Source organism: Poecilia formosa, unplaced genomic scaffold (genome assembly GCF_000485575.1).
Source record: "Poecilia formosa unplaced genomic scaffold, Poecilia_formosa-5.1.2 Scaffold92, whole genome shotgun sequence".
Taxonomy (NCBI): Eukaryota; Metazoa; Chordata; class Actinopteri; order Cyprinodontiformes; family Poeciliidae; genus Poecilia; species Poecilia formosa.
Window position 1 is genome coordinate 766,341 of NW_006800031.1, and position 26,668 is coordinate 793,008.

General features: G+C 38.1%; 1 protein-coding gene across 2 annotated transcripts; it reads left to right on the forward strand.

The window, feature by feature from the left end:
- The first annotated feature begins 266 nt into the window (after positions 1-266).
- On the forward strand, positions 267-18,990 carry scarb2a (scavenger receptor class B, member 2a). 2 transcript variants are annotated; one of them, XM_007557835.2, is made up of 13 exons: positions 268-742; positions 3,933-4,090; positions 5,079-5,226; positions 5,479-5,673; positions 6,232-6,323; positions 7,455-7,574; positions 8,303-8,481; positions 10,067-10,185; positions 11,147-11,220; positions 11,334-11,385; positions 11,468-11,620; positions 14,780-14,827; positions 16,375-18,990. In XM_007557835.2, the coding sequence occupies exons 1-13, from the start codon at positions 620-622 to the stop codon at positions 16,504-16,506; spliced, it is 1,593 nt and encodes a 530-aa protein (XP_007557897.1). In that variant the 5' UTR covers positions 268-619; the 3' UTR covers positions 16,507-18,990. The 2 variants fall into 2 exon arrangements, with proteins under 2 accessions (XP_016529738.1, XP_007557897.1); XM_016674252.1 differs by lacking the exon at positions 14,780-14,827 and having other exon boundaries at positions 267-742.
- Positions 18,991-26,668: the final 7,678 nt, after the last annotated feature.

Here is a 26,668-nt window from a genome sequence, read left to right on the forward strand (position 1 = left end):
AAGAAGTCATAAGTATTTTTCAGACTTCTATAAACTTATCCAAATTCTGACAAGTTTATGACAAGGGTTTTAATAAAACAATAATAATAAAAAATACAATGCAGTCAATCCAATTGTACCACTTTACCGAGACTATGCTTGGTGAAGTTTTACAACATTTTGAGAGGGCCTCGCGTAGCGTCTAGTATTCTACATCTGTGCTGTCGTCTCACTGGCTTCCTACTGCGTAGAGGAAGGGGAGGAGGTGGGCTGCCGTTTTTCTACCTCCCGATCAGCAGAGAGCCGCTGTTTCATTTCACCTCCGTCTCCGAGCAGCTTGGTCCTCCTCTTCCTCTCCAGGGGTTTACATTGTGTTAGTTTTTTTTTTTTGTTTTTAGACAAGAAGTGCCAACAATTTAAAAATCCTCAGCCTCACCTGGAGGACCGCTCGCCACCGCCATCCCCGGTGAAGAGTGAAGTTTAAACCCGCAGCTGCTGCTCTGGAGACGGCGGACCCGACCCTTTTACGGTCCTACATCAACTCAATCTGTGCTTCTTCAAATATATAAATTTACATATATATTTTTGGAAGTTTTCGTCGACTTCAGTGAAGTTTTTTCCCCCCCCCCACACCGGCATAATGACTCGGAGATCCTGTGCGATTTACGCCACCGGCATCGTCTGCGCTCACCTCCTGATCGTGGGGATCGCCCTGGTCGTGGCTCAAGTCTTCCAAACGATGATCAACAGCCGGCTAAAACAGGTGAGCAGTCACCGTGAACATGTCATTTTTATTTCCCCCATGTGTGTCTCTCTTTAAATGTGCTTTAAATGTTGCGGTCTGCAGTGACGGATCATTGCTGCATTCGGTGTGTCACGGATGAGCAAGCAACATCAGCCAGGGCATAATTATCCCCTGGATTTGAATTATTAGTGATGGTTTGTTGGTGTTTGTTCGTCTCCATCGTAGCAGGAATGAAATAATAATTTTGGAGTCAAAAAGCTCCACAGCTGTTAAACAAATGGTTTCTGTTTTTAAATTGTGCTTGGAATCCCCTACAACTCCCCACGCTGAAGGGGAATAATGGAGGATATTTAACACCTGGTGCCAACATTTGATTCAATCAAGCGTATCTCTGCTTTTTATTGACTAGAACTTGATGTGTAGGTTGTATGATATTCCTCTGAGGGCATTTGTGAACCAGTGAAACATTTCTGAGGATGAGTGGCGCAAAAAGTGGGAATTCACTATATTTGAAGCATAGGGGCGCCTTGCTAGAAGAGGCGCCAAAATGGGAGAAAATAATTTCTAGTATTTCTGCATTTATCCATTGAAATGCTTATAATGTGTCTTTCTCAAAAAGTACTTGGCTGCGCCCTTGGTGAGGATGAAGGCTTCATTCTAATTCACTTCAGTGATTACAGGAGGCAGTAGTAGAAGTCTGGTAAATGGGGGGGCAGGAGGTGTGCAGCTTTGGGGGAAGGGAGATTGGGTGAGTAGGCAGCCAAATCTGGAGTACTGACTCTCCTTCATTCTTTCTCTTTGCAGTGGGTATTTACCAGGACGCAGTCCAAATCTGCAATCATTAAATCAAAGTCTTCGCAGGAAAAAAAAAAAGTGTGAAATTAGAAAATGGCATCCTCTGCTTTTGTATAGGACATGTTTTTCTACGTCTAAAAGTGCGAAATGTCTTGCTTTTTCCTTTTTGCTGTTGTATAAGTAAGAACTGAATGATTCTGATGAATTTGTAGCCTGGTTGGGTGGGGTTAGTGGCAGCTGCAGACCCTTTAAAATACCTCATACTCCTCTGTTCAGCATGCATCAAAGTGTTAAAGTTCCTGCTGCTGCTTCAGAAACTTGGATGCTGTGCCTCAGACACATCAGGGTTAAATTTGGGTCCAAATCAGGGCAGCAGCATCTCAGTGGGACCCAAATTAAGAGAAAAGTTCATCAACAAGGGATCCAACTCTGATGCAGCTGGTGGTTACAAGAAATGACAGCATAGCTAATCCTCTTTTGCCAAATAAATCAGACTTGCCCCAGACGTGTTGAACGGACTCCAAAAACCCATCTAATCTGAGGCCGAATGTGCTTTTACGTAAAAGTACAGCAGCACAGGAGGAACGGTGGCAGGAATTTGTTGCCTTTCCTCATCCCTGAGGGCATCATTTTTACCACAAAGACGTCACCTAATTCCTTGTTGTTTATCCTGCTTAAATGAATGTTCAGCTCAAGTGACAAAGCTGAAAAGAGGGGGGAAAAAAAAGAAACGCCCATTCATGCCACTCCTTTTCACTGAGGTGTTAAGAAACCTTGAAGAGCAAGGTCATGCAGCTGAAGTCTTTTTCAACTTTCAACCTAATTAAACCGTTTCTCCTTCAGTCCACTGGAAACACAGCTTCATGTTCTTGTTTGTGGCAAAGGAAGGATTTTCCCTGATAAATCGCCGTTCTTTTACCTTCGCCCGAAGCCCTTTGAAAGACCTTTATCCAAGGTTGACAAGCACAACGATTCATGCAGGCTGGAGTCACATGTTCAGGCTCCCTGAACGCTGGCTGCAGGGAAGCAGCCAGATGACAGGCAGGCCTTTTCTAAAGCAGCGGCTTGTTACTGTTTAGAAAAAGGAACAAATTGTAGTAATTTGTTCTTACTCAGCGGACGGTCACACCTTTTTCTTCTAACGTTATCTGGTTTCATTTCAGGTTTTTAATTAAGAAGCAGACTCATCAGGACTCCAGAGAGTCCGGCTCTTTAAATACCTCTAGTTCCCTTTAAAGAGCTGATTCTAAACTAAAAAACGCTTGTTCAAACGTTTGAAAACGTCTTAAACCAAGACGTAGTTCAGTGTTTTTCTGCTTAATCTGAGTTTAGGTCGAGATGCACCGATCGATCATTGGAGATTTTTATTTTATTTTGTGACACAGTGGAAGAGATTGAACAGTAGCAGGTTCTTTAAGAGGTACTTGTTTTGAACCCAACAAAAAAATTTAGGAATTGTTACATTATCATGTAAAAGAATAGCATTAAAAGAATGAAAATGTTGGGAGTATTTGTTTTATTGTAGCGTGTCACCAATCAGAGCTGATCAATGGAAAATTGGCCAAACAATCTCTGATTATTGGTGCATCTTTAATTTGAGGAGTTTTCTTAGGATAAAAAGATATTTTGATGTTTCTGCTATCAAAACCTTTGTTTTCATTTAAATTTAGTTTTTTTGTTTGCTTCCAAAAACAAGCCAGTGAAGAACTTTGCAACAAAGAGGGAAATTAAAAAAAAAAAATCCATTAGAGCACTTTAAATGGTGGAAGTTGTTGCCCAAACAGGAAGCTTTAGACATGCCTTATGGTATATTTCCTCAACTGTATTCGGCTGTGAAAGACCACAGAAAACAAAATGTGCGGCTTCTGTGAAGTGCACCTCTCGGAGGGAATGACACGGAAGTGGAGCACTTCTCTCCTCCCAGATGCTGATTTACTTTTCCAGTCAGCAGACACCTTGAGTGAACATGCTGCTTCACAGCTGAGTGCTCAAGTTAAACATCATGTATCGCCCGGTTGTTTCTTACTTTTTCCACCCGATTTCAAACCCAAACCCATTTGAAATCGCCTGGAGGGGTGTACGCCTTAACTTTGTGGGGGCGTTTTATGACTTTCCGCACGTAGTTTTGAATGGCTGATGCTCCAAATACGGTCGTGCCTCTGCAAATCTGGGTTTTGCCCAGGCTTGCTGAAGTTGGACTATTTGCTGCTTTTTGTTCCGATTCACTGTCAGATTTTTCCCGTTTTGGTTTTTGAGGTTCTTGGCCTGGCATTGAAGACGGTGAAAAGCTTTGACATCGCCCCTAGACAACGATGAAACCAAAAGCTTACAGCATCACTTCCAAATCAATGTTTGTTTGGTATTGTGGTGTTTCTCAGTTTGAATGTGTGTTTTTCTTTTTTTTTCTTGACAGGAAATTACTTTGACAGAGAAGAGTCAGATGTTTGAGTCATGGAAGAACCCACCCCCACCTGTTTACATGGAGTATTACTTCTTCAACGTTACCAATCCTGAGGAGTTTTTGGCAGGAGGGAAGGCGTCTGTTAAACAGATCGGCCCTTACACTTACAGGTAAATTTCACAGCGAGTGACAGATTAATAAAAATTTTCTTTTTATTTTATTTCTCACAAAACATAATTCTCACCCAGAGGAAATGTCAGAAAAAGGAAGTGACACCAATTTTCCAAATAAGTTCTTCATTACAAACTTATTCAGACAGTACTTTGCAGAAGTGAAAATAAAACTAATTTGCTTAATCAGGTTTGACTGAAATTGGGCTGTTTTGCTAAAAAGGTTAAAAATGTGACAAATCTGTCAGAGGGATTTCCTAATCTACTTGCGTTTGTAATTTCAGTAGAATGTGGTTTTTAAAAGTGATCAATTCAGGGCTGCTAAACACAAATTGATTCCACATTTTATTTGTTAAAATGTTGATAAAAGATGTTGTTTTTTCCCCCCTTCTCTTCAAGTTTTGTTAGTCTGACACAGTATAACAAAAAACAGCAAAATGTGAAGAAGTATAAAGGATAAAAGTACTTTTACAATGGCTTGTTAACAATGGGGCTGCAGCTAGCGATTATTATTCTGATAATTGATTAATTGGATAAAAAAAATTTGTCACATTCTGCAAATTAATACAATATTATGAATGTGTGAAAACAAACAAATAATTCAATTCATTTTTTAAAATAAGAAAATAAACATTTCTGTCTAAAATGCAAACATATTGACAGGTATTTTATATCTTAAAAATGTGTGAATATTTTGTACTGTTTAGGCTTAATATGATGATTTTTCAGTAAGTGGCATTTTTGTGTTTTTTTTCACTTAACGATTAATTGATTATTAATTTAGTTGACGATTATTTTAAGAACTGATTCATCATAATGAATCAGATTAATCGTTCCAGGCCTAGTAAATAACTTGTTTAATTTATGATTAAGAAGATATGAAGACGTTTCTCCCAGCTAGCACCAGTCGCAGCTAAGGTGGATGTGATTCAGTGCCAAAGTGGTTGCATTGTTTACAATGATTAACGGATGTCCCTGTCCACACCAGGGAATACCGACCAAGGGAAAATGTAACTTTCTTGGAAAATGGCACAAAGGTTTATGCCCTGAACCCCAAATCCTTTGTCTTTGTTCCTGAGAAGTCGGCTGGTGACCCTGAGGTTGACATTGTCAGGACAGTCAACATCCCATTTGTGGTGAGACAAAGTGTCTGCTTTATTGTCCTTTGGTTTGACTGACATTTGTTTTCCACCGACTCGCTTCATGTCACCGTCATGTTTGTTTTATTGTGACATTTTATAATGTTTTGAACATATAAACTATAAATGTACATTAGGCCAAATCAAGCAAATAACAGGAACTTAAAACTGCAAAATATTCCAAACAGAAGGTGCTTCTCTTTCCATGTGTCAATGTGAAGTTTTTCCGTCATTCTCTGTATTTTAAAGGCGGTGATGAACGAGTTGAACTCCTACAGCTTTTATGTGCGGCCCATGGTTTCCATGTATATAAGCAGCCTGGGCATTGAAATTTTCATGACCCGCACCGTCCATGAGATTCTGTGGGGCTTCAAGGACCCTCTCCTTTCAAAGATCCGCAAACTTAAGCCAGATGTGGACGAATACTTTGGCCTGATGTGGAAGGTGAGGTTGTTTTTTCTTTTTTTTCTATGTTTTTGTAAATGTATCCCTTGCTGGTTGCTCAGAGTTACTGAAAAGACAAAAAAAAGGGGGAAGTTGGTGGTAATGTCACTTGAAGAGGCATCTCCTGATGCTGATGGAATATTTTGTACTTCCTATCGACAGAGCAGCGTCTGCAGTTTGTCACAAGCGGTAACATAATCAAGCACATGACTGCAGGGTTACGCAGATGGAGCTTTGCTAATTGATCGGAAAATGAACGGAAATGACCGTGTTCGGTTCTCTGTTATGTTTCAGTTCGAACAGGAAAATAAACATTGTAAACACAATGAAATTATTAGAATTTATAGCCGTAAACATTAGCGCTGCTCTTGTAAAAGCGTGTGTTGTTCCTGCATTAAAAGACCTGTCAGTGGAAATACAAAGGAGAATGTTTTTTAGTTGTTTTCCCCTCCTTAGAGGGTCATAAATACAGTTTGACAGATGCACTTCCACTGCTTCCTGCTGTGTCGCTCCTCAACACAACATGTCTGAACATTGTTTCCTCCTCATCCTCCACAGAAAAACGGCACTCATGAGGGAGAGTTTGTGTTTCACACCGGCGAGCAGAACTACTTGGATTACGGAAAGATCGACACCTGGAATGGCCTGAGGTAAACTTTCAAGTTGAGCCATGCTTTTTGGTCTGAATGATATGAAACTCTGCTGTCAGCATGTTCCTAAAACGTCCATCGTTCCTGATATCCATGTTTGCTTTGTTTCAAAACGCACAGAGGCGAGAACCTTTGCTCTTTGGTTTTTAGGCTAAAAAGGATTGCAAAATTTGAATGTTTGGAGACAAAAATGTGGGTGAAAGTGTAGTTTTAACTCAGTCAGCATGAACAAGCAAAATCCATCTATTTATCTGATTTTATCTGTGTCTTGTAAGATTAAATTTGAATTTTTTAAAATGTGGTTATAATTAGACAATCAGGAAAGAATGGGAATAAATTCTAAGAGATTTATTTTATTAATAGGCTTCTTTGCAGTTTGGAAGTATATTAATATATTGTAGGATGAAGTTAATCATTAATTGTTTGTTCATATCTTTAAGGCGTAGTTCAGAACATTTAAGTTAGGTTCTGTCAGAGTAGTTAATAATTTACGTTTAGTATGTCTTATACTCTAATATAGGGCAATTATTTGCGTGCTTTATTCTTGAAAATAAGATGGAAGAAGGTGCGCCACCAATGAGAAACCAGAGTGAAATGTGTACTGAAAATGGATTCTATGAAACATTCCTAGTCAAAGTAGCTGTTTGGTATCAAAGTTTATCGGTATAATGAGCAAGAAATGTATTGGCAGCCTAAGAAAACATAGTTTGAGATTTTTAAACCACTTTTTGATTGGGTAGAAATATTTGGCAGGTTCCATTCCCAGAACCTTTCTCACAGGAAGATTATTGGTGACGCACCGCCTCCTACCTCCACTTTCAGTAGAGAAAGTCATTAACTTGTTTGTAAATAACTGTTAAATACAAGGTGAAAATTATTTTAAAGGTCATAAAATAAAGTTTTTGCATAGATCTCCATCAAATTTCAGAGATTAAAATGTTGTTTTAAGTCTGCAGATAATCTGTATAACCTGAATAAAAATTGCTACAGCAGACAGACCGTCACTTTAATTAAAAATGTGAACTTTCTCTTTTGTCCAACATAAACATTACAGTCCTAATTAAATGTGTAAACAAAGCAGACGTCTTAAGCTTGTTCATAGTTTCCTTGCTTCATTTCTCTCTCCTGCAGGAAAATGTCATGGTGGTCCTCCAATCAGAGCAACATGATCAACGGCACGGACGGCGCCGTCTTCCACCCGCTCATCGACAGAAACGAGCTGCTGTACATCTTCGCCGCTGACCTCTGCCGGTATGCACGTGTGTTTGTTGTTCTTGCTAATTTGTTTACAGTCAAAGCGTGGCGGCAGAGGGGAGACTGAAGGTTTCCGCTCAGGTTTATGGTATGGAAGGAAGTGCCAGTGAAGTCATTTACTGACTGATAAGTACATGTGCTGTTACAACTAATGATAAGACTGGCAGCAAAGTATAAACACCAGGAATGAGATATCAGGGTTTATTATTCAGTAAATCATTCTGCAGAGTGTCGCTCTAATTTTAGCAGGGCTGGGCAATGAATTGATTTTAGTGAGTATATGAATTTTTGGTTTTTGATGAGTTTATTTTTGGAATATAATTTTTTCCCCATGGCCCAGGGTTTCTAGTATAAGAACCCAAATGGGTTTCTACTGCAGTGGAAACCCATTTGGGTTCTTATACTCTCCTATAGGGGTTTAACCCATTTGGGTTTCTACCGTTTCTAAAAACAACCTGATCACTTAAAAAAATCTCCCAGCTGTTTTCTGGCAATGAATTAATGTTTTTTGGTGTCTGGAAAATTTGTAGTTTTGAAAACTTTCTGAATGTAGCTTTGCAAATCAGCAGACGCTGGTCCTCACCTAGCAACCCCAATGAATTCCGGCCCGTTACCTAGCAACCCCAGCAGAGCTCCGCCCGTCACCTAGCAACCAAAGCAAAGTTCCAGAGCACTTGGGGAGAAAGCAGCTCAGTTGTTCTTACAACACTGCTGTCGTTCCTCAGGTCCATTCACCTGGCGTACGTGGAGGACGTGGAGGTGAAGGGAATCCAGGCGTACCGCTTCGCCCCCCCCAACGACGTTCTCATGAACCCCAAGGAAAATCCCACCAACGCCGGCTTCTGCGTGCCGGCAGGAGAGTGCCTTGGCACCGGGGTGCTGAAAGTCAGCGTTTGTCGAGAAGGTATGACCCGACCCCGACCAACCGGATGATTACTAGGTCACACTGTGACCCAGTAATCACAACCAACCCCATGACACAGTTTCCTACCCCCTTCATTCCTAAATGTCCACTCTTTTGGACAGCGACCTTTTCCTCCGCCTGGTCGCCGACATTCCCGGTGTTTGAGCTCATCAGATTTGACTCAACAATGGTTCAATGATTAACTCTGCTGACTGTGCAGGAAGGGTTTATGGCACTGATTAAGTGCAGTAGGATTGCTGTAATAAAGACAATCTCTGCTATGATCCTTTAACCTTGCTGATTATGCTTGCAGCTTATTTTTAAATTTTCATTCTTAAGTATAGGGCTTAAACGATTAATCACAATAAATTGATTATTGAAATAATCGCCAACTAATTTAGTAATTAATTAACTGGAGTATACGGATTCAAAAAAGAAAATATTTTGAGGAAATTGCATAATCAGAGCAGATTTGAATCCAAAACTGTACAGAAAATATAGACATTTTGCATTTTAGACAAAACTCAAAACTTCTCAAGTGCAATAAAGGTTCAGACAAAAGGGGGAAAATGTTGGTGACTGGTAACTTTATAGAGTTTTGCGTAGGCCTGTTAGTGAACCATTCATTTCATTCAGGTGTGTTGAAGCAGTAAAGTAGTAGGAAAATTACCTATAATATATTATAGTGGGTGCGTAAAGGTAGAAGTGACGGCAAAGCAGAGTGGGAGGAGTTTTCTTCCTTAAATGGGGGGGAAAAAGCGGGATAAGATTTACCAAAATGTAAAAAAGTAAGGTAGGGTAGAAACTGAGACTTTTATTCTGGTGTAATTTATGTTTTGAATTTCCATTTAAACCTTAGAAAAGTTGTTACTAACACAAACGGAGAAAATGGGTAATTGATAACATTATGTTTCATTCATATTTTCAGAAGCTACAGACAGTGCAGTTTTATGTGCAAATCAAGCATTTTAGATTAAAAACGGCAGCATCAGACTCACTGAGAACTTGAATCATATTCTGCTGATTCATTTTAATATTTAACTCGACGCCCAATAACTAATCTTTTTATGAGCCTTGGTTGAGGCGTTTGTTTAAAACGGACAACACTTAAATGCTCCATTTCAATTTGTTTTATAGACTTTCTGAACTTAAGCTGCAGAATCTTTTTGAACTACTTTGTATAGGTAATACAACCTTAAAATGAAGCCGAGGCACATTTCCATGAACAAATCAGCTTAATTTCTTTATGCAAAATCCTCAGGACTTGTTGGTTTCCTGCGTTTATGTCTCATGTTTCTCGCTCAGTGCTTAATGTTGATGCATTACCTGCAGCTGTAGGTAATGCACCCAATAGCTCTTTCTTCCTAAGTTTGAATTGATTTTACTGTACAGTAGGAAAATTTAAGTAGTCAATGTAAAACCCTGTAATAAAATCCTCCTTATTTAAATGAGCTTTTATGAACACTCCATCTTTCGCTGTCAGCGTTTGTTTATGATGTGAAAAATCTCCAGATTGTTCCTCACGTGCCTCTCTTTCTGACCTTTATTTGTTTTGCAAACGCCAACCTGTCTCGGTTTTTTCCAGGTGCTCCCATCGTCGTTTCCTTCCCTCACTTCTACCAGGCCGACCCGGCGTACATCAACGCCGTCGACGGGCTGAACCCCAACAAGGAGGAACATGAGACGTACCTGGATTTACAGCCGGTACGGCAAACAGTTAAAACCTCCACTGATAACATCTGAATCAGGATCACTGCTTTTACTGTGATTTTGAGTCGTCATCTTTTTATTTTGACTTGATCAACATGGAATGAAAGGACAGATACAAACATATGTAGAATTGTTTGTATTTGCATACACTCATCTTGAATTTTTGGTTTTTGAAGATTTAGGTGATTATCATATATTTTTTTTTTTATTCACCAGTTAACTCTTAGGGTTTCCATAGTTCAGAGTGATGTCAGCATAGCCAAGGCGGCCATCTTGTTAGTAAAGCATATTTTACAGCTTCTATTTATTTTTATTTTGAATTCAAGTTTTGCGATAAAATATAAGGGTCAGGCTACTATGTCTTTTTTAATAACATGAATAAAGTCAATGTTGCAGAATAAAATCATATGAAGAGAGTGAAGTAGTAATTTTATTAAAACTCCAACAAAAAATTTTTTATCCAACTTTTTTTCTCATTAAAACAACTTTACTTGCGATTTTAAGACATTCTTCTGGTAAAATTGCGTCTTTATTCTGCTATTTTCTCTTAGTTAAACCGAAATTCTCTTGGCCAAGGCCTAATGTTCTGACGATTGAAACAAAGGCCACTTTTTAAAAATGTTTTCTGGCATTTGTAATTTCACTTTTATAAAAGAAATCAAGAAAAACATCAATTAGTATGGAAAAAAAAAACCTGAGATTTTATTTTTATGCCCTTTATTCATCATAGCCAGGAGTATCCTGCAGATATAAGCCAACAAGGCTAACAAAGGAGTCCCATATCATGACGCTGCCACCACCATCCTGCCTCTGATACGCTCAAACATGTTGCCATGTTTCCAATCCTCAAATCGTACCGTTTGAATTGATCATTAGCATAATGTTGATGTTTTTTGTGGCAGTTTCCTTCCTTTGTGTAGAAATTAAGGAAATGTGCTTGTCGGCTCTCTTGCAGACTACTGGTGTTCCCATCCGTGCCTGTAAGAGAGCTCAGCTCAATATCATCCTGAAGAGAGTCCCGGGCTTCCCGTAAGTCTCGCTGTTGAACTCTGACCTACTTTCCTGTTGCAACACTCTGTCAACATCCAGGCAGCATGTTGTGCCAGATGTTCCTCCTAACCTCCGTCTCTTTTTGTTTTCAGTAAAACAAAGTTCATCAACGAGACAATTTTCCCCATCATGTTTGTCAACGAGGTGAGACACTCAGAAACGAACCTCCGACGTTCTGGTAACGTCGCCTGAACCACAAATCAACCTTATCTCTCTCCAAATGTAGACGGCAACCATCGATGACAACTCTGCGTCTCAGATGAGGACGCTGCTCCTCATCGTCACTCTCGTCTCAAACTTCCCGCTGCTCATCGTGGGGTTGGGGATCATCCTGCTGCTGGTGCTTGTTGTGGTGTTCTGCAGGAACCGTCAGAAGAAGGTAAGAAACAGAAACTTTGCTCTGCATTTCACTGCTATTTGGCTTTCTGCTTACATTAACTCGCAGTGCAAAACTACCACGGCATATTAGGGCCATTGTAGATTAAAAAAATGGTTATATTTTAAATCGGAAAAGTTGTGATTGAGTTCAGAAATGTTCTAGCAAAACTTAGGAAATTTCTGAGTTTTAAGAGTTAAAAATTTACTATAAAAAACCTCAGAAAGTTTCTGGAAAATAAACTGGAAATTTCTGAGTGAAAAAAAAAATAGAAAATTTTCAACTTTTGGAGTTTTTTTTTAATTAAATTTAATTTCCAAATTTCTTTGGAGAATTTGGACATTTGAAAGAAACTCGGGCATTTAGAGTTTTGTCTAGCAAAGTTTAAACTTTTCAAACTGAGAAATTTACTTTTGAGTTTATTTTCAAAATTTCTGAGTTTTTTGGCAGACGTTTACTCCTTTTTTTAATCTACAATGGCCCTAATTCAGCCTCCACCTGATAAGTACATGTAACTTTGTACTTTTGCATATTACTGCACAAACTGCACTCGGCAGCTGCAAGTTCTGCACACGTTCACTCACACACCGCATGATTTGTAGGCAGTAAAGCCAGCTTGAGCAGTTTTCAGCATTCTGGATCTAATGGAGGTCACTACAAAACCACAAAATGTTACCAAGTATTTTTGATTCAAATGTGAACCTAGCCTTCATCAGACCAGGTGCGAATATCTTTGTCAGGTCTCAGTTAATTGAGATCTGACACAAGCAAAAAACCAAAATAGATCATCAGTAAAAGTCTGATCTTTTCCATCAGTCTTGCACAGTAACATCAGATGGAAGTAATTTATTTTCAGGATCAGTCCTGAATGTGTTCACTCTTCCAGTAGTAAAATGTCACACAATGCAAAACCACAAAATCTTATCAATTTTTTTTTGTCTAATTTCTAGTGCAAATACCTTAGGACACCTGAAAAAAGACAAAAATTGACTCGAGTAACTTTTCAGCGAGATATAGAAGCTTGTTTAATATAAATAATTCCTTGATATTAATGAAAAAAGTACTAGTTATTTAACTTATTACAAGACGTTTTTACCAGATTTAATGCTCTACTTGAGTCTTTAGCAATAGGGTTTTGCTCACATTACTTTGTAGCAATTTTTAATAAATGTAACTTCATATTTTTTAAATACTTTTTAAGTTGATAAAAGTATTCTTAATTAAGGACTAACTCTCATGTCCTGTGGGAGATTTTGTTGCATTGTCTCATTTTCCAGTTCAGACATTTTCCCTATATTATAAGTTAAAGTAATTAAGTATTTTAAGCAATTATTGACTTAAAACAAGTTCATATATGTTGCTCAATATTTACTCATAAGCTAGTTTTGTCTTTTTTCATCTGTTCTAAGATATTTCCTCTAGAAACCAAAGTACTTGGTAAAATTTTGTGATTTTGCAGTGCTTCATGGTGCTTTTTAAAGTTTTCTAGCAGTGAATGCACTTTTTGACAAATTAAGGAAGAAAAACATCTCAGTTCCCTTTGAGTCTGCACAGCTGTAGGTTAACAACCCAGAGTAACCTCAGGATTGATGGCCCCCCTCTTATCTCCAGCAGTGACTGATGCGTGGTTTTGAACTGTAGCCTCAACAGAGTCTGAGATCACTTTAATTCAGATAACAAAAGAAGAATTTGGAAGTGCTGCTGTCGTCTCTGACGTGCTTCTCTGATGCTTTGGGTATCCTGGCTGCTTTAGGTCATCCACAGAGCTTCCTGCTCTCAGAAAAATGGACCCAGTGTGATAAAAACAAAGGACCATTAAAATGTTATAGGGGAGAATATGGAAAAATTATTAAATCTTTTACACAGTAAAACCAATGCATTGCAAAAACAAAATCTTAAGTATTTTTGGTCTGGTTTCAAGAGCAAATATCTTGGTACACCTGAAATAAGGCTAACTAACTAACTTACAAGTAACTTTTTACAAGTTATACAAGCTTGTTTTAAGTAAAACAATCCTTAATATGAATAAAAAAATGCTTGTTTTACTGGCAGATTAATTCACTCATAATACAGGAAAAAAGTCTTGTTATAAGTTAAATAATCTGACAGTGGAACTAGTACTTTTTCATCAATATTAATATTATCATGCAACTTGCTGAAAATGTACTTCTAAGTCTTATTTCAAGTGTACTAAGATATTAACACTAACTAAAGACCAAAAATACTTGGTAAGATTTTGTGTTTTTGCAGTGTACTGTCCACTGGATTTCAACCTGCAGCGGCATCCACTGCTGTCCTGTTTTACCTGCAGTAACTTAGTTCATCATTGTGTCATCACAAAGTTTAAGACAAAGGGCTGAGAAATACAAGGATGAATCGCCACAAAAGAAAAACAATTCCTTCTTTTTTCTTTAGATTTATTTCACAATCTGATGTTTAGTGACGTGACTGGTTGGAAGGTTGTGCAAGTTGGTAAAGCCACAAGTCACCACATGTCTTATCTTGTAATAAAATGTTTTTGAAAGGAAAATGAAGAAAAAACGGGGTTTAAAAATTATTTTGATTAATCTGTTCATATGTTATTAGAAGGCCTTCACACTAAAGTAATATAAGAAAAAATTATAAAAATATTGGAGAAAAAAAGATTTTCTCTTATGTTATAATTTGAAGATCGGAGTTTATTATAAAATGAGCAACTTAAAAAAGGGCAAAGGCTGGTATTTACTCGGCTTGTTTGAGGAATGTCTGTCATGACGCACCACCTGATGAACACCAAGCCTGGCTTGAGCTGCAGTTTAAGATGAAGACGATTTATTTTCACAGAGGGAGTTTTTACGTTTTCACCGATTATGACCTCGTAAAGCTGAAACGATGCCGACGGATTCATCCGCCTTTCCTAGCTTAGCTTCAACGCCAGAAACGACCAGGTTAAAGTTAAAACAAAAACTTTATCAGCCGAGTTTTTTTTTTTTACCAGGATGGATTTGTTTTTTCTTATCTTGCTGCATGCGCTGCTATGCTAAGCAGCTCGGTTTATTCCCTAAATCATGGATTTTTGGGGTATTTCCTCTTAAGAAATGCTTAATTGCAATGTTTTATTAACCATGTTCTGATTTAAGTTTTCTGTTTAACCCCCGTTATTTTTGTCCTTTCTGTTTTTAGAATGAAGTTAAACGAATAGATTTTACCGAGGCTTTTCATTCTTTCACTGTAAGTCTTCAGTTTCCCTTTGTTTTTATTCTCATTTTTTAACATTTTTGTGGCTTTTCTGGAAGGGATGCACTGATAAGAATTTTCTTTTGGATAAGCTCCGACCTGCTGTTGCAGATTTTACCCAAATCCTAAAAAAATATAAGATGGGAACTTTAAAGAATTCAGAAAAATGAATTACTCAGAATATTTCCCAGCTTTCCAGAGATGTGCATTTATTGATAAACTAATTTGTCATAAATGCATTAAAACAGCTTTAGCATCATATAATAGCGATCAGCATGGCTAGCATTACTAAAATACTGAGGTTTTCAAAGACCTGCCAACGTTTCCAAACCCATCATATTCCATGACTGGCTGAGGTTGAACACTTTAACGGATAAAATAAAGCAACTTTGCTGTTTCTCTGCTAAGCCTTCTTGTTGTCTGCTGAAAGTCTTGCTCGCTCTCGTTTTCTCACAGCCTCAATAAACCAGTGACATGTCTCGACGTGTAAAAAATTATGGCTTCCTTTTAAATGGCTGTCATCACTTGCACTGAAAGCGACTAACTGTCAGTCTTTTCCCTCAGTGACCGCGAACACACCTGGTAGTGCTCAGGCATGCCGCCTTCACTGACTGGAAGAATATTGTATTTTTTTAGTTCACCAATCAGAGCCAAGCTAACACTTAAAGGAGACCCATTACGCCAAATTCACTTCTCGCACGTTTTTATACTTCCATTCAGATCTCTACTGCTTCTAAAAACAGCCAAAACGCTTAAAAAAAACACAAACATTTTCAAGAACCTTCTGAGTGTAATGTCACAAATCAGCGGGCACTGCCTGTTGCCTAGCAACTCCAGCAAAGCTCCACCGTTACCTAGCAACCCAAGCTGAGCTCCAGCACGTTTGGTCACCTGGTTTTACTGCAGTATTTGCTGTACAATGGCTGCTGGAAAAAACAAGTGTTTTGTTATTGACTTGCCGTCCTTGCTGCATTCTTGTTGGTTGTGAAGAACGCTCCACTTCTACTTTTCAAAGATATACGGTTGTATAAATGTGCATCTGCTGCAGCCATTTTCATGCGAGTGTAAATGTTGAGTGGGGGGCGTGGTCAGGAGCAGCCTATTTGGATTTAAAGTAACAAGATGCCCTAAAACAGCTCTTTATGACAGGAGCTCAAAATAGGCAAAACTGACCAGACTCATTGTCTAAGAATAATTTTGTTAAAAAAAAGTGAACATGTTTGTACAGATGATGGACCTATCCTAACCTGTTCAAGGCAGCATAGTCGGCCACCTTTAAACCAATTGATTCCAGTTGTCGGTCATTCTTTCAGTGCATCTCTAATTGCAAATTTTCATTTCTAATTGTTTTCATTTATCAAAACATTAGTTTCTCACCTCCATTGTAATTTTTCCCATTTTATTTGATTTGTTTTTGAACTGTACCGTAAAACATTTCAAGTCAAAGCATTTGATTCCATTGTGATGTTGATGTTTAAAATGGGGCTGGACATTATGCCAACAATATGTTGTTTTGCACTGACGTTACTCTTCCTGCTCAGACGGCGAAAGACGACACCGCATACACGCAAGTCAGCGACAAGCTGGACGACTCATCAGAAAAGCCGGCCAACCAGCCGATGAAGAACGGCTCCTACATTGCCATGTCGCCGGTGGAGGCCCAGAAGTGTTGATTGAGGATTCCTCTCCCCAAGCGTGGAGATCCGGAGGGTTGTGGGTTGTTTCATTAGCATGGGTGGGGGAGGACACAGTGCGACACAAACCCCGGAGATCGTTTAGCCTACAAAGACATTGATCCTCTTCCTGAGCACTCTTCTGGCCGTCTATCCTCCTGCCTGCAGGACTGCAACACAACCAACCCCTCCCCCACCGTGCGTAAACACTTCCATCCTGGCAGACCCTGAACACAGGGACTTTTCAGACTGGAAATGGTTGGGTTCAACCAGGAATATAATGCAAAAATGCTTTCTCCATAATTCTACTAAGGGAAAATTAAAAACTTAGCGTAGTCGTCCCCCTTGCACACGGATGCATGATCCTCTGGGCAGACGCCGCTGGTGAAACTCAGTGTTTCGCTTTAACTCGAACAACGGTGGGTGTTAGTCGTTTTCTGTCAGCACTGCGAGAGGAGAAAACTTTGAGCCGTCAGATTAAAAATCCCTTACAAACCTGGAAAACCTCCTGGGATCAGGCGAGTTAGCGGATTTGCAAGCAAACGTAAACTTAGTATATTTTGTAAGGAAAGCATAAAAAAACCAACAACTGAGCCTTTTTTCCAAGATGAGTTAGTGCACCTGCAGGTTATTCACATTGCACTTCCAGTATGAGTCGGTGAATCTGTGTGCGCACCTTTATTTTTAAATGGACTACTGTCTTTTTCCTAATGCAGGCACAGTTTAGTATGAAACCTGAAATACTCGTGATTTTCATTCTCCTTTTCTCCCAGGTTTTCTTTCCTTAAAACACTACTTAGAGTGAAAATCCCTGATTTGAGGCGTCTTCGCTTTAAAATTCATAAAAATATTCATAAATTATAAAAAAAAAGGAATAAAACACCAACTTGACTTACAAGGGAAACTTGAACCTGTTTCTGCCTTACCAGGGTTCAGCGTATTCAGATAAGCTGGGAACACTTCTACTGTACATATTTAAAGGGGAACTAACTGAGATACCTCTGACCAAATCCAGCTGGCAGTCACAGGCGTGCCGAGAGACGCTAATTTCACTCTGGTGTCGATGCTTCTCCTCGTCCTCACTGCTACATATTAGAGATGAAAAGCACAATTTGGATTGCGGGAATCTTCTTTTTTCTTTTTCTTTTGTTTTTGTATTTGCAGCTGATCTGTCAGAGACACTGTCAGGTGCCGTGCGTGTTCAGACCGGGACCCCGGCGTGCCGCTCGCCGCTGTGCACTCACTCAGTTCGCCAAGGAGCTGCAGGCGTTCGGCAAACTCAGCACACAGCACTTGAATCACTGTTTGTCTTACGTCTTCTCTGTGTGTCCGCCACATTTGTCAAGACTCCCTCCAGCGGTCTCTGGTAGCGAGAGGATATAAGGCCATAAAACTATCAACCTGAAAAAAAAAAAGTCCTGTACTTTGCCTGGAAATGTTTTGTCGTCATTTGTCCTGATTGTTTCAATTCAAGTGGTCCATTTGTATTCAGTACATTTCAAAGATTTGTCTCTGTTACCTGCTTTCAGACACCAGTTGGAGTGTCTTCTTTTTGATATTTTTTTGTATTTGTTACTGCTGCTAAAATTGCCATGACCTATGGACTCGTATTTGTATTCACCACCTTGTGCTCTCATTGGGTTTCTGGAGGCTTTTTTTTCTGTTGCCAGCCTGAGCACAAAGCCCAAAGCTTGCTGCCATCTATTAAACTTAGCGATTAGTTATCACTGTTTCCAAATCTATCATACTGAAATCACTCGTGTATTTAAACAAAGAGGATCTGAGCATATCATATGTATCATCTTGGGAGCTATTAGTCGGTTTAAATGTCTTTAAAGGGGATGAGCAACGTTTGCATCATCTATTATATTTCCAACTAAAATTCAAATTAGTTCTGCATTTTTTTTTTTTCCCAAAAGGTGCACCAAAATCCTCCCCAAAAAGACATTTTCTTACGTTTATTTGTGCTGAGCGAACAGTTTTACAAGTATGTATTTAACCTCTGAGCCAAAAGTCAATGTTTTCAAGTTGGATGCGTTCGCTCCATGCATGCAGCCAATTACCACCTTGTGCAAACTCACAGTTCATAGTCTTTCACCTTGGTTAATATCCCTGAAAAACCTTAATCCAGGGAGCAGAGTCATCCTGTTCAAACACGCTGACCCGATCCGCACTCCACTCCGCTGACCCATGAGTCCGGCTCGACCAAAGATAACCCCAATCGATCCACTCTGGGCGCTGTGTTTGCTCTCTGCGATAACTGCTGTGCCACTAAACCGCCACCGCCTAACTTTGATAAGGAGGGGAAAAAAAGAGAAAAAAAAATTGTGCCACCACTTATTATGTGAAGTATTTGCAACAGTGTTGTGTGAACGCACGTGTGAGTGTGTGCCTTTTTACACTAAGGCGAAGAATTTTTAACAAGAAAAAATAATGGGTATCTCTTTCTTTTTCTAAAATAAATAAATAAAACTTGGTGCAGAATATAAGTAATCAGTGCTCTTTGAAAAGCAAAAATCTCAGTGTTATGTAAGACAAAGCAATACGGAGTTGTGTGAGGAAAAAATTAAACAAATTGTGAATGTTTCTTTAAAGGGGCCAAGTAATATTTAAGTTTTTGAGTTTCTGTAAGTTGTATTACTTTCCTTTTGTCTGTAGCCTTATTTAGCCCTTTCTTTTGTCCACCTATTTCACTATTGATCATTTCAATTCTTTATTTGTACTGAAAATGTAAAAGACAAAAGTGTAAAAGATGGACCAGTTAGTGACACAGTGCTGTGTTTGAGTGGTTAACATTTCCGTCAAACTGGAGTGGTCCACTGGAAGGCTGATTATCTTGACAAAGTGTAACATTTAGATGAATGACGCCTCCTTTGCTGATTTAGTGCCATCCTTCCGTTACTCTGATTTACCTGTTGATTTGTAACGACCACCTCTCCCAGTTTTGATATTCTAACAGACATTTCCTTTGACTTGTACTAACTTGTTTTGCTGCTGATGATGACAATCCCCCACCTTTTTGTCATTTTAGGTGCAAAATGATTTCATCAAAGTAATATTCATTTTTAGTTTTGATAATTTACACTGCACAAATGTTTATACAGTGCTTTTGTAAACATTTCTAGTGTATTTGCAAAAAAATAAAAGTTGCAAGTAAGTGCAAAGTTTAATGGTTTCTGTTGTCTCATTTAGCATTCAATCAGAAGAAGCTCTGAACGATTACGTCGATTTTCTGCGCCGTTTTTGAATTTGTAGTCTGCTTGTAGTTTTAGCAATGGCGGCGGAGGAAATGAAAGAATCCGTTCAGACCGTGTTGGCCATACTTCCAAATATTTAATTAACATTAACAGCCGCCTATGTTCTGTTCGCAGTTCAGGACCGTTGTTAACAGCGCAGGTAATTTCCGGTCTTGTGAGAAATTCTGTTCCCCCGTGAAAATCTGCTCCCCCTGTGTCGGGAGCGCGCATTGCAGCCAGAGAAGTGGATCCGGCGGATCTGACCATTTTCACGGCGCTTCTGATCGATTTCTCGGTAAAAACTACTCATATAATCATGTCAGTGTTGTAACTTTCAGTTTAATCAAGACCTCGTTTATACATAAACGAGGTCTTGTGTGGAGGTCTTTTTACGCTGTTTTGTGTTATTTTAAACGCGAAGAGAATCGATCTTTTTTTCAGCTTTTGTCTCTTAAGCCTGACAAGTCAGTCAACAAACGCAGGTTTCCAACACGTAGCGTGCATTTATAATTTTTCATTTCTGATAAAGGAGGGGGGAAGCTGGCTGATAGCAGGGCACAAAAATAAAGACTTCCTGAAAAGATAAGAGTGTAAACTTTTTGGTCAATCCCGTTCTAATGTAAAATGACAGCTTAATGGTTTAAGGAAATGTCTAGTATAATAACACATATTTTTTGAGAATTTGGAAACAGTTGCTTTTTATTCCCCAAAGTTATGGGGGGAGGAGAGGAGAGAATGGATATTTCAGCAGCCTGATAAAATCTGTTCCCCCTCTATAAAATGGAAACAAATTAATTTATCCGCAAAGTCTTTTACTGCGTTGATTCCACTCAACAACAAATCCTGTGACTTTCATAACATTTGCTCTTTTTTTGCCAAAGTTAGGATGGGGGAACAAAATATTTTAGCTCTTTCAGCCACCTGAAATAATATGTTCCCCCTACATAAAATGGACATGTACAGTGAATTAATTTCTTTGTTACCTAAAATTTGAATCATTAGATGAAGCTGTATATTTCAGTTTGCAGAAAAACTCAAACATTAAACTACATATTTTTCTTACTTTTTTCCAGAGAAAAAAATATTAAACTATGTCAACTCTGCTATTGACAGCAAATAGTGAAAACAATTCTAACAGAGTAAATTATTTTTATTTCATTACATAAGCTCTATTAAGACACTAATACTTCAGATTGAGATATTTAAAAATACACAAAAAGTGAAAGAATAAAACATTTATTTATTATACTGGGAACACTGGCCACAGGGCTTCTGTCTGCTGGTCACATTGGGAGAACTCCAATGACTTCTGAGACGTCCTGGTTCACAGGCTAAAGCCAAGGATAAAAGAGAAATTATCCAAACGTGAAAATATGTTTCCTTCACATTCAGAAAAAGACATTTTCAGCATGTTGGGCTCTGTCTCGTAGCATCTTTATAGCTAAATACCGACATGGTGAAGCTGAGCTGGGAAACAGACTGAAAAACAGCAGCTCCAGCTCTGATCCTGACTGATCTTTCCTCACTAAATCCCCTGGTTTTTAATTAACTTCTCCTCTAACAGCGGTTTCTCATCAGCTCTCTCATTAGAAAACAGTGTGAAAACGTTAGCTGCTACGCTAACAACCAGCGGTTATTTCGGGCCAATTTAGCTACATAGGAAATATTTTTCGGTTGTTTGGAAGCGAATTTCTGGCTGCAAAGTCAAGTAATTCTGATCTTTCATCCTTACCTGTGAAAGGTAATGCCAATGAATCCAGTTTGTTTCGTAAAACGGTTGAAACACACAGCACAGGACTTAAGGAGCTCCGATCGCTCTGCTGCCACATAGAAGATGGCGGACGCTGTTACGTAGCGCTCCATGAGGGTCTACGTATATGACGTCTATGGGCTGGATGGCAACCATTATTTGGTCTCCACAGATTTTAAATATAAATAGGACAACAGAAAAATGTGAAGTGCTATTAGTTAATGGTTGCTGCCACCAACTGCCAAGAGCAGCGTAAGGTAAATGTTAAATAAATGTCAGGAAAAAATAACTTTTTGGCTAAACAAAAATAATTTGGAGAATAAATAAACCAATTTTGACAAACTTCACATCTACAATATTAACAAAACCCTGTTACATACATATATTATTTTTTATCTCTGCCCACCTATAATGTTTGCTGGCCTGGTTTGGTCACAGCTATGAACATTTTCAAGTGGCAGTGATGAAATCGGGTTTAAAAAATGCCTTGACTTAGCATGACTGCACACTGGTTTAAAAACCTTGTGTGGAGTTGTTTAATCTCCATTTCACAACAAATGATAGAGAAAGACCTTTGCACAACTGCTCTGTGAATTCAGGGATACTCCCTTCTGAAATAAAACATTGGGAAATAATTAAAAGTGTGACTCTTTGTTTTTGCGTCACTGTTTTGACTGTAAAACCCACAGCTGAAATGCTTTGGACTTTTGAGGAACAGATCAGGTCACACGATGCTGTAGTTGACGTAAAAACTATTCCAGAGATAAATGACCAATGAGGGCGTTATGAGTACACAGGAGCAGCCTTGTCTTTATTTTTCTTCCTGTTAGCCTCCAGGATGTTCTCTCAGTACCATCTTTCACGAGGACTCGCGTGTTTTGTTCTGACCCTCAAGGTGATCAGCCCAGGGTCTGTAAACCTCAGCTTGTCCTTCAGTCATTCAAGTATGTTTTAAGACTTGTTTGAGCTTTCATTTTGGAAAACATTAGTTTTTTTTGTTTGTTTGTTTGTTTGTTTGTTTTTTTAAATTAAAACCATCTATTTATTATCAAGAGGGGAAAAAAACATGTTTTTTCTTCACTGTCTGAAATCAAATCAGGCCAAATTTCTCTTGTGTTGGTCAGTTAGAATTACTTAAATTATTTCTATTTGCTAAATATCACAGTATTGAGAGAAAGAATATTTCAGATATATTTTTTACTGTCTAAGTTTACATACAGAATAATTACTGTCTCTTTAAACAATGAGGTAAAACCTATAAGATGTCATGACTTTTGAGACTTCTGATAGGTTAACTGACACATTTGTGTTAATTGGAGTCACATCTGAAACAAACTGCTTTCTTTTGTAGATATTTTGTTTACCAAAATATCAGATAAGTTGACTGAAAAAGCTGTTCAAAAAGTAGATATTTTGATGAAGCAAAAATATAGTTGGGAAAGAACGTAATAAGTTATAGAAAATGAGGTGGGATAATGAGATAAAAGGGAAACATTTGTATAGGATTCCAAATACAAGAATTAGATGAATAAATTGGAGGGAGGAGATTGTTATAAATAGAATAAGAACTGGTTATAGTTTATTGAATAGCACTCATTTTCAGATGGGGAAGCATCTTACTGGTTTATGTAATTGGTGTAATACTACAGAAACAAAAGAACATGTTTTTATTAGAGGCAGGAAATATGTGAGTCAAAGAAGATTATTGAAAGTGAAAAGAGTTTGTAATAGGGAACTGAAGTTTGAAAATGTAGTTACTAAGCCAAAAATATACTTGACTCATCAAGAGAATTTGAGGAAAGGAAATGATTAGTAATAAAGTCAAAGAGATGACAGTAGTGCAACATTGATGGATGCAAGCTGCTGTTAACTACAGAAGAAGAAAACACTGTTTTTGTGTTTAACATAATGGGAAAGTTGAAATAAACTGCCAAGATATCAGGAAGAGAACTGTGTAGCTGAACAAGTCTGGTTCATCCTTGTGAACAATTTTCAAGTTTTTGAAGGTGCTGCATTCATCTGTTCAAACAAGTATATGCAAGTGTAGACTAGATGGGAATGTCCAACCGTCATACCGCCCAGGAACGTCTTGTCCAAAATGTGGAAATTAATTCCAGGACAAAAGCTAAAGACATTATGAAGCTGATGAGACTGTCATTATCCACAGTGAAACATGTCCAATATGACTGAAAGGCCACTCAGTGTGGAAGAAAAGAAACATAAAAAGCCATTATGCGGTTTGAAAATGTACAGAGTGACCAAGACCTTCATTTTTGGAGACATGTCCAAAACTAAAGTGGAACTGTTTGACCATAATGACCATTTGGAGGAAAAACGGGAACACTTGTAAGGCTACATTCACACTGCAGGGCTAAATGCTCAATTGCTTTTTATTTTTATTATTATTATTTGTGGTTGTTAAATCTGATTTCTTTGTCTGGTCGTTCACATGTGCAACTTGTATGTGATCTCCGGATGAGAACAGCAAACGACCTAAAGGTGTCCCGTATACTCAATAGAGGACGTAATTACGTCACACGTATCGAGCGTGCTCAGTGTTTGAGGAAGTAGAGACGGATGGTAAGGATGGAGCATGTTTTACGATTTTAAAGTTGTCATCCGATCGAAGCCAACAACTTAATCCTCATTACGGCCCGCCATGGTTGTTGGTTTTCTTCCCGCTTGCGCGTATCAGAGCGCGGAATACTGACGTTTGTCTAGTATCAATGACGTTCAGGTCGGATGAATGCGGCCTGGCCCTTCAGACTCAGGTCACATTTGGAAAGGTCGGATAGATATCGTATTTAGAACCACATTTCCAAGTGGGTCGCCTTTATTAAAAAAAATAAATAAATAAAAAAAAGAAGCGGATTTGGGTCACTTCAGTCTGAATGTTGCCAAAGCCTGGGAACACCATCCTAACTGGGAAGTATGGGGTGAAAGCATCATGTTGTGTCGCTGATTTGCTGCATGAGAAACTGGTGCACTTCATAAAATAGATGCCTACTTGGAAAAAAAAAAAAAAAAAAAAAAAACATTATATGGAAATGTTGAAGCAAATCTAAAAATACCAGCTGTGAAAGAAAAGTTTGGTGCAAATTGGTCTTCTAAACGGACAATATCATTCAGAATAACCAAAATTATTAGACAGTGAGAAAAAAAAATGTTTCCAGCTAAAAAATTATGGAAAAAAATTGTATTTTTGAATACAGGAGTATGGCACAACCTTTTAAAATATAGTTTGAATGTTTGAATTTGTCAGGTAAATTAAAATAAAAATGCTCCAAAAAGTGTTGACAATGAGTCAGTACTAACACCAAAACCAAACATTGTTGTCGTCTATCCATTTGTACAGTCTGATCCATTCTCACTACGTGTGACAAAACATTCACTGCATACCTCTGAGATTCATCTTTATTTTTCTTTAACTAAACAGCTCACTCTGCGTTGGAGACATGGCGTCCTGACTGGCTCGTTGGACATGTACTGGGTCTTATCAGCTCTGTCATCGGAACAAAACAACAAATTGCTTTTGAAAAAATCCAAGCAGTCCAGCTTATGACTATTTAAAGCTAAACAAGAAATACAAGACATGAGTGCTTTAAGTGGCCACTTTTCAGTGACTGCTGCTTCCTCACTGTATAAACAAATGACAGTGAGGTCACTTGAACCATGGAGGACAACTGAAGGAATGTTATTTATATTTAAGGATTATATTTACACCAGCCTTAGCTTAGCGCAAATTCATACCACTTGAACTTTTCCTCATTTTGTCATGACCAATGATTAATCATTTTTGGACTCAAAATAAGTGCAAGAGTTAGGCAACTTTTGGATGTATTTTTAAATAATCGAATATTAAAAGATGCTTAATATATATTTTTTTTTACATAATTTGGACCAGGTGAAGATAAAACTTTGCCACTTGAAATGTTCTGGGTAAAACATGTCTTTTTTAGGCTGTATACTCCTGTTACTGATTAATTGATTACTAAATCTGACAAATACTTCAATAATCAATTCATCACAGTCCTATAGGGACAGTCCTGTGGGTCAGTCTAATTCTAGATGCTTTCATGTTTGATTTTTAAAGACCTTGTGTTCAAGCTGAGTTGAGCATGACTAAAACCTCCTTTAATTAAGCAGAAGTTATATTTTTTTGCTAGACAATCAATCAAATCACAAAGTAAGGTGATTAACAGTGACAAGAAGACACACCTAAAGACATGGCAAAACGGCAAAATGCTCTTTAGATTGTTTGCAAAACAGCTCTAAAATGCAATAAAATGAGTTTTAATGCAATGATAATGAAGATATTAAATGCAGTCAACACATACAGAAAAACACTAAAATAGAGATGCGATGAAAGGATGAGCGAAAAGTGACACAACAGCCATCAATTACCTGGTAAAAGGTTCACATTAGAGGCTGAATTACAGGATTTAATTTCCAGAAACTACTCAGGGAATTTAGCTAAATTTAAATTAAAAGTAAATTTTTTCTGTTCCAACAGGTTTCTGCTAAGTTCTTTCCTGATCTCTTCTAATTTAACAGTAGACTTGAGGAGGAGACAGTTAAAAAAATCCACAATAAGGGATCATGCGCTCCACTTGACATTCAATATTTCATTCATTTGGACAAAGCGGATCAAACTGTAAGGACCACCTGCAGACTATACACTGTAAAACAGACTCTGAGTCCCAAAACCAACACAAAGTGAGTTTCTGTGTCAGAGGGCGAAGCAGCCAAATCTTGATTTCACCATAACTCAAATGTTTTATGTTGTATTTTTAATGTTTAATACTGAATCTCACCTGTTTATTGTTAAGCCAGTATCAGTCAACCAAATTACTCTTTTCTGGTTAGTATTAGGGCTGAAACTATTATTCGGATTAATCGTTATGAACCAATTAATCCGATTAATCGTGATGAAATGATTAATGAAATAATCAACTAATTTAGAAAACGAATAATCACTGGAATATACAGACTCATAAAAATGAGATTTTGCTGAAAGAACAACATATTCAGAGAGGTAATTAAGCCAAAACAGTGAAAATATATCAACCTTTTGCATTTAAGATAAAAACAAAACTTTGTAAAAATGTTCGACCCAGAACTCCTCATGTGGCAATCCAATTATTGAATGGTTAATCCATAGTATAATCAACAGATC

Excerpts from the sequence above, each read along its gene's own strand:
- scarb2a (XM_007557835.2), top strand. The coding sequence starts at position 620 with ATGACTCGGAGATCCTGTGCGATTTACGCCACCGGCATCGTCTGCGCT. Across the intron at positions 5,674-6,231 it reads ACTTTGGCCTGATGTGGAAG|AAAAACGGCACTCATGAGGG; the intron begins GTGAGGTTGTTT and ends CATCCTCCACAG. Across the intron at positions 14,828-16,374 it reads AGGCTTTTCATTCTTTCACT|ACGGCGAAAGACGACACCGC; the intron begins GTAAGTCTTCAG and ends CTTCCTGCTCAG.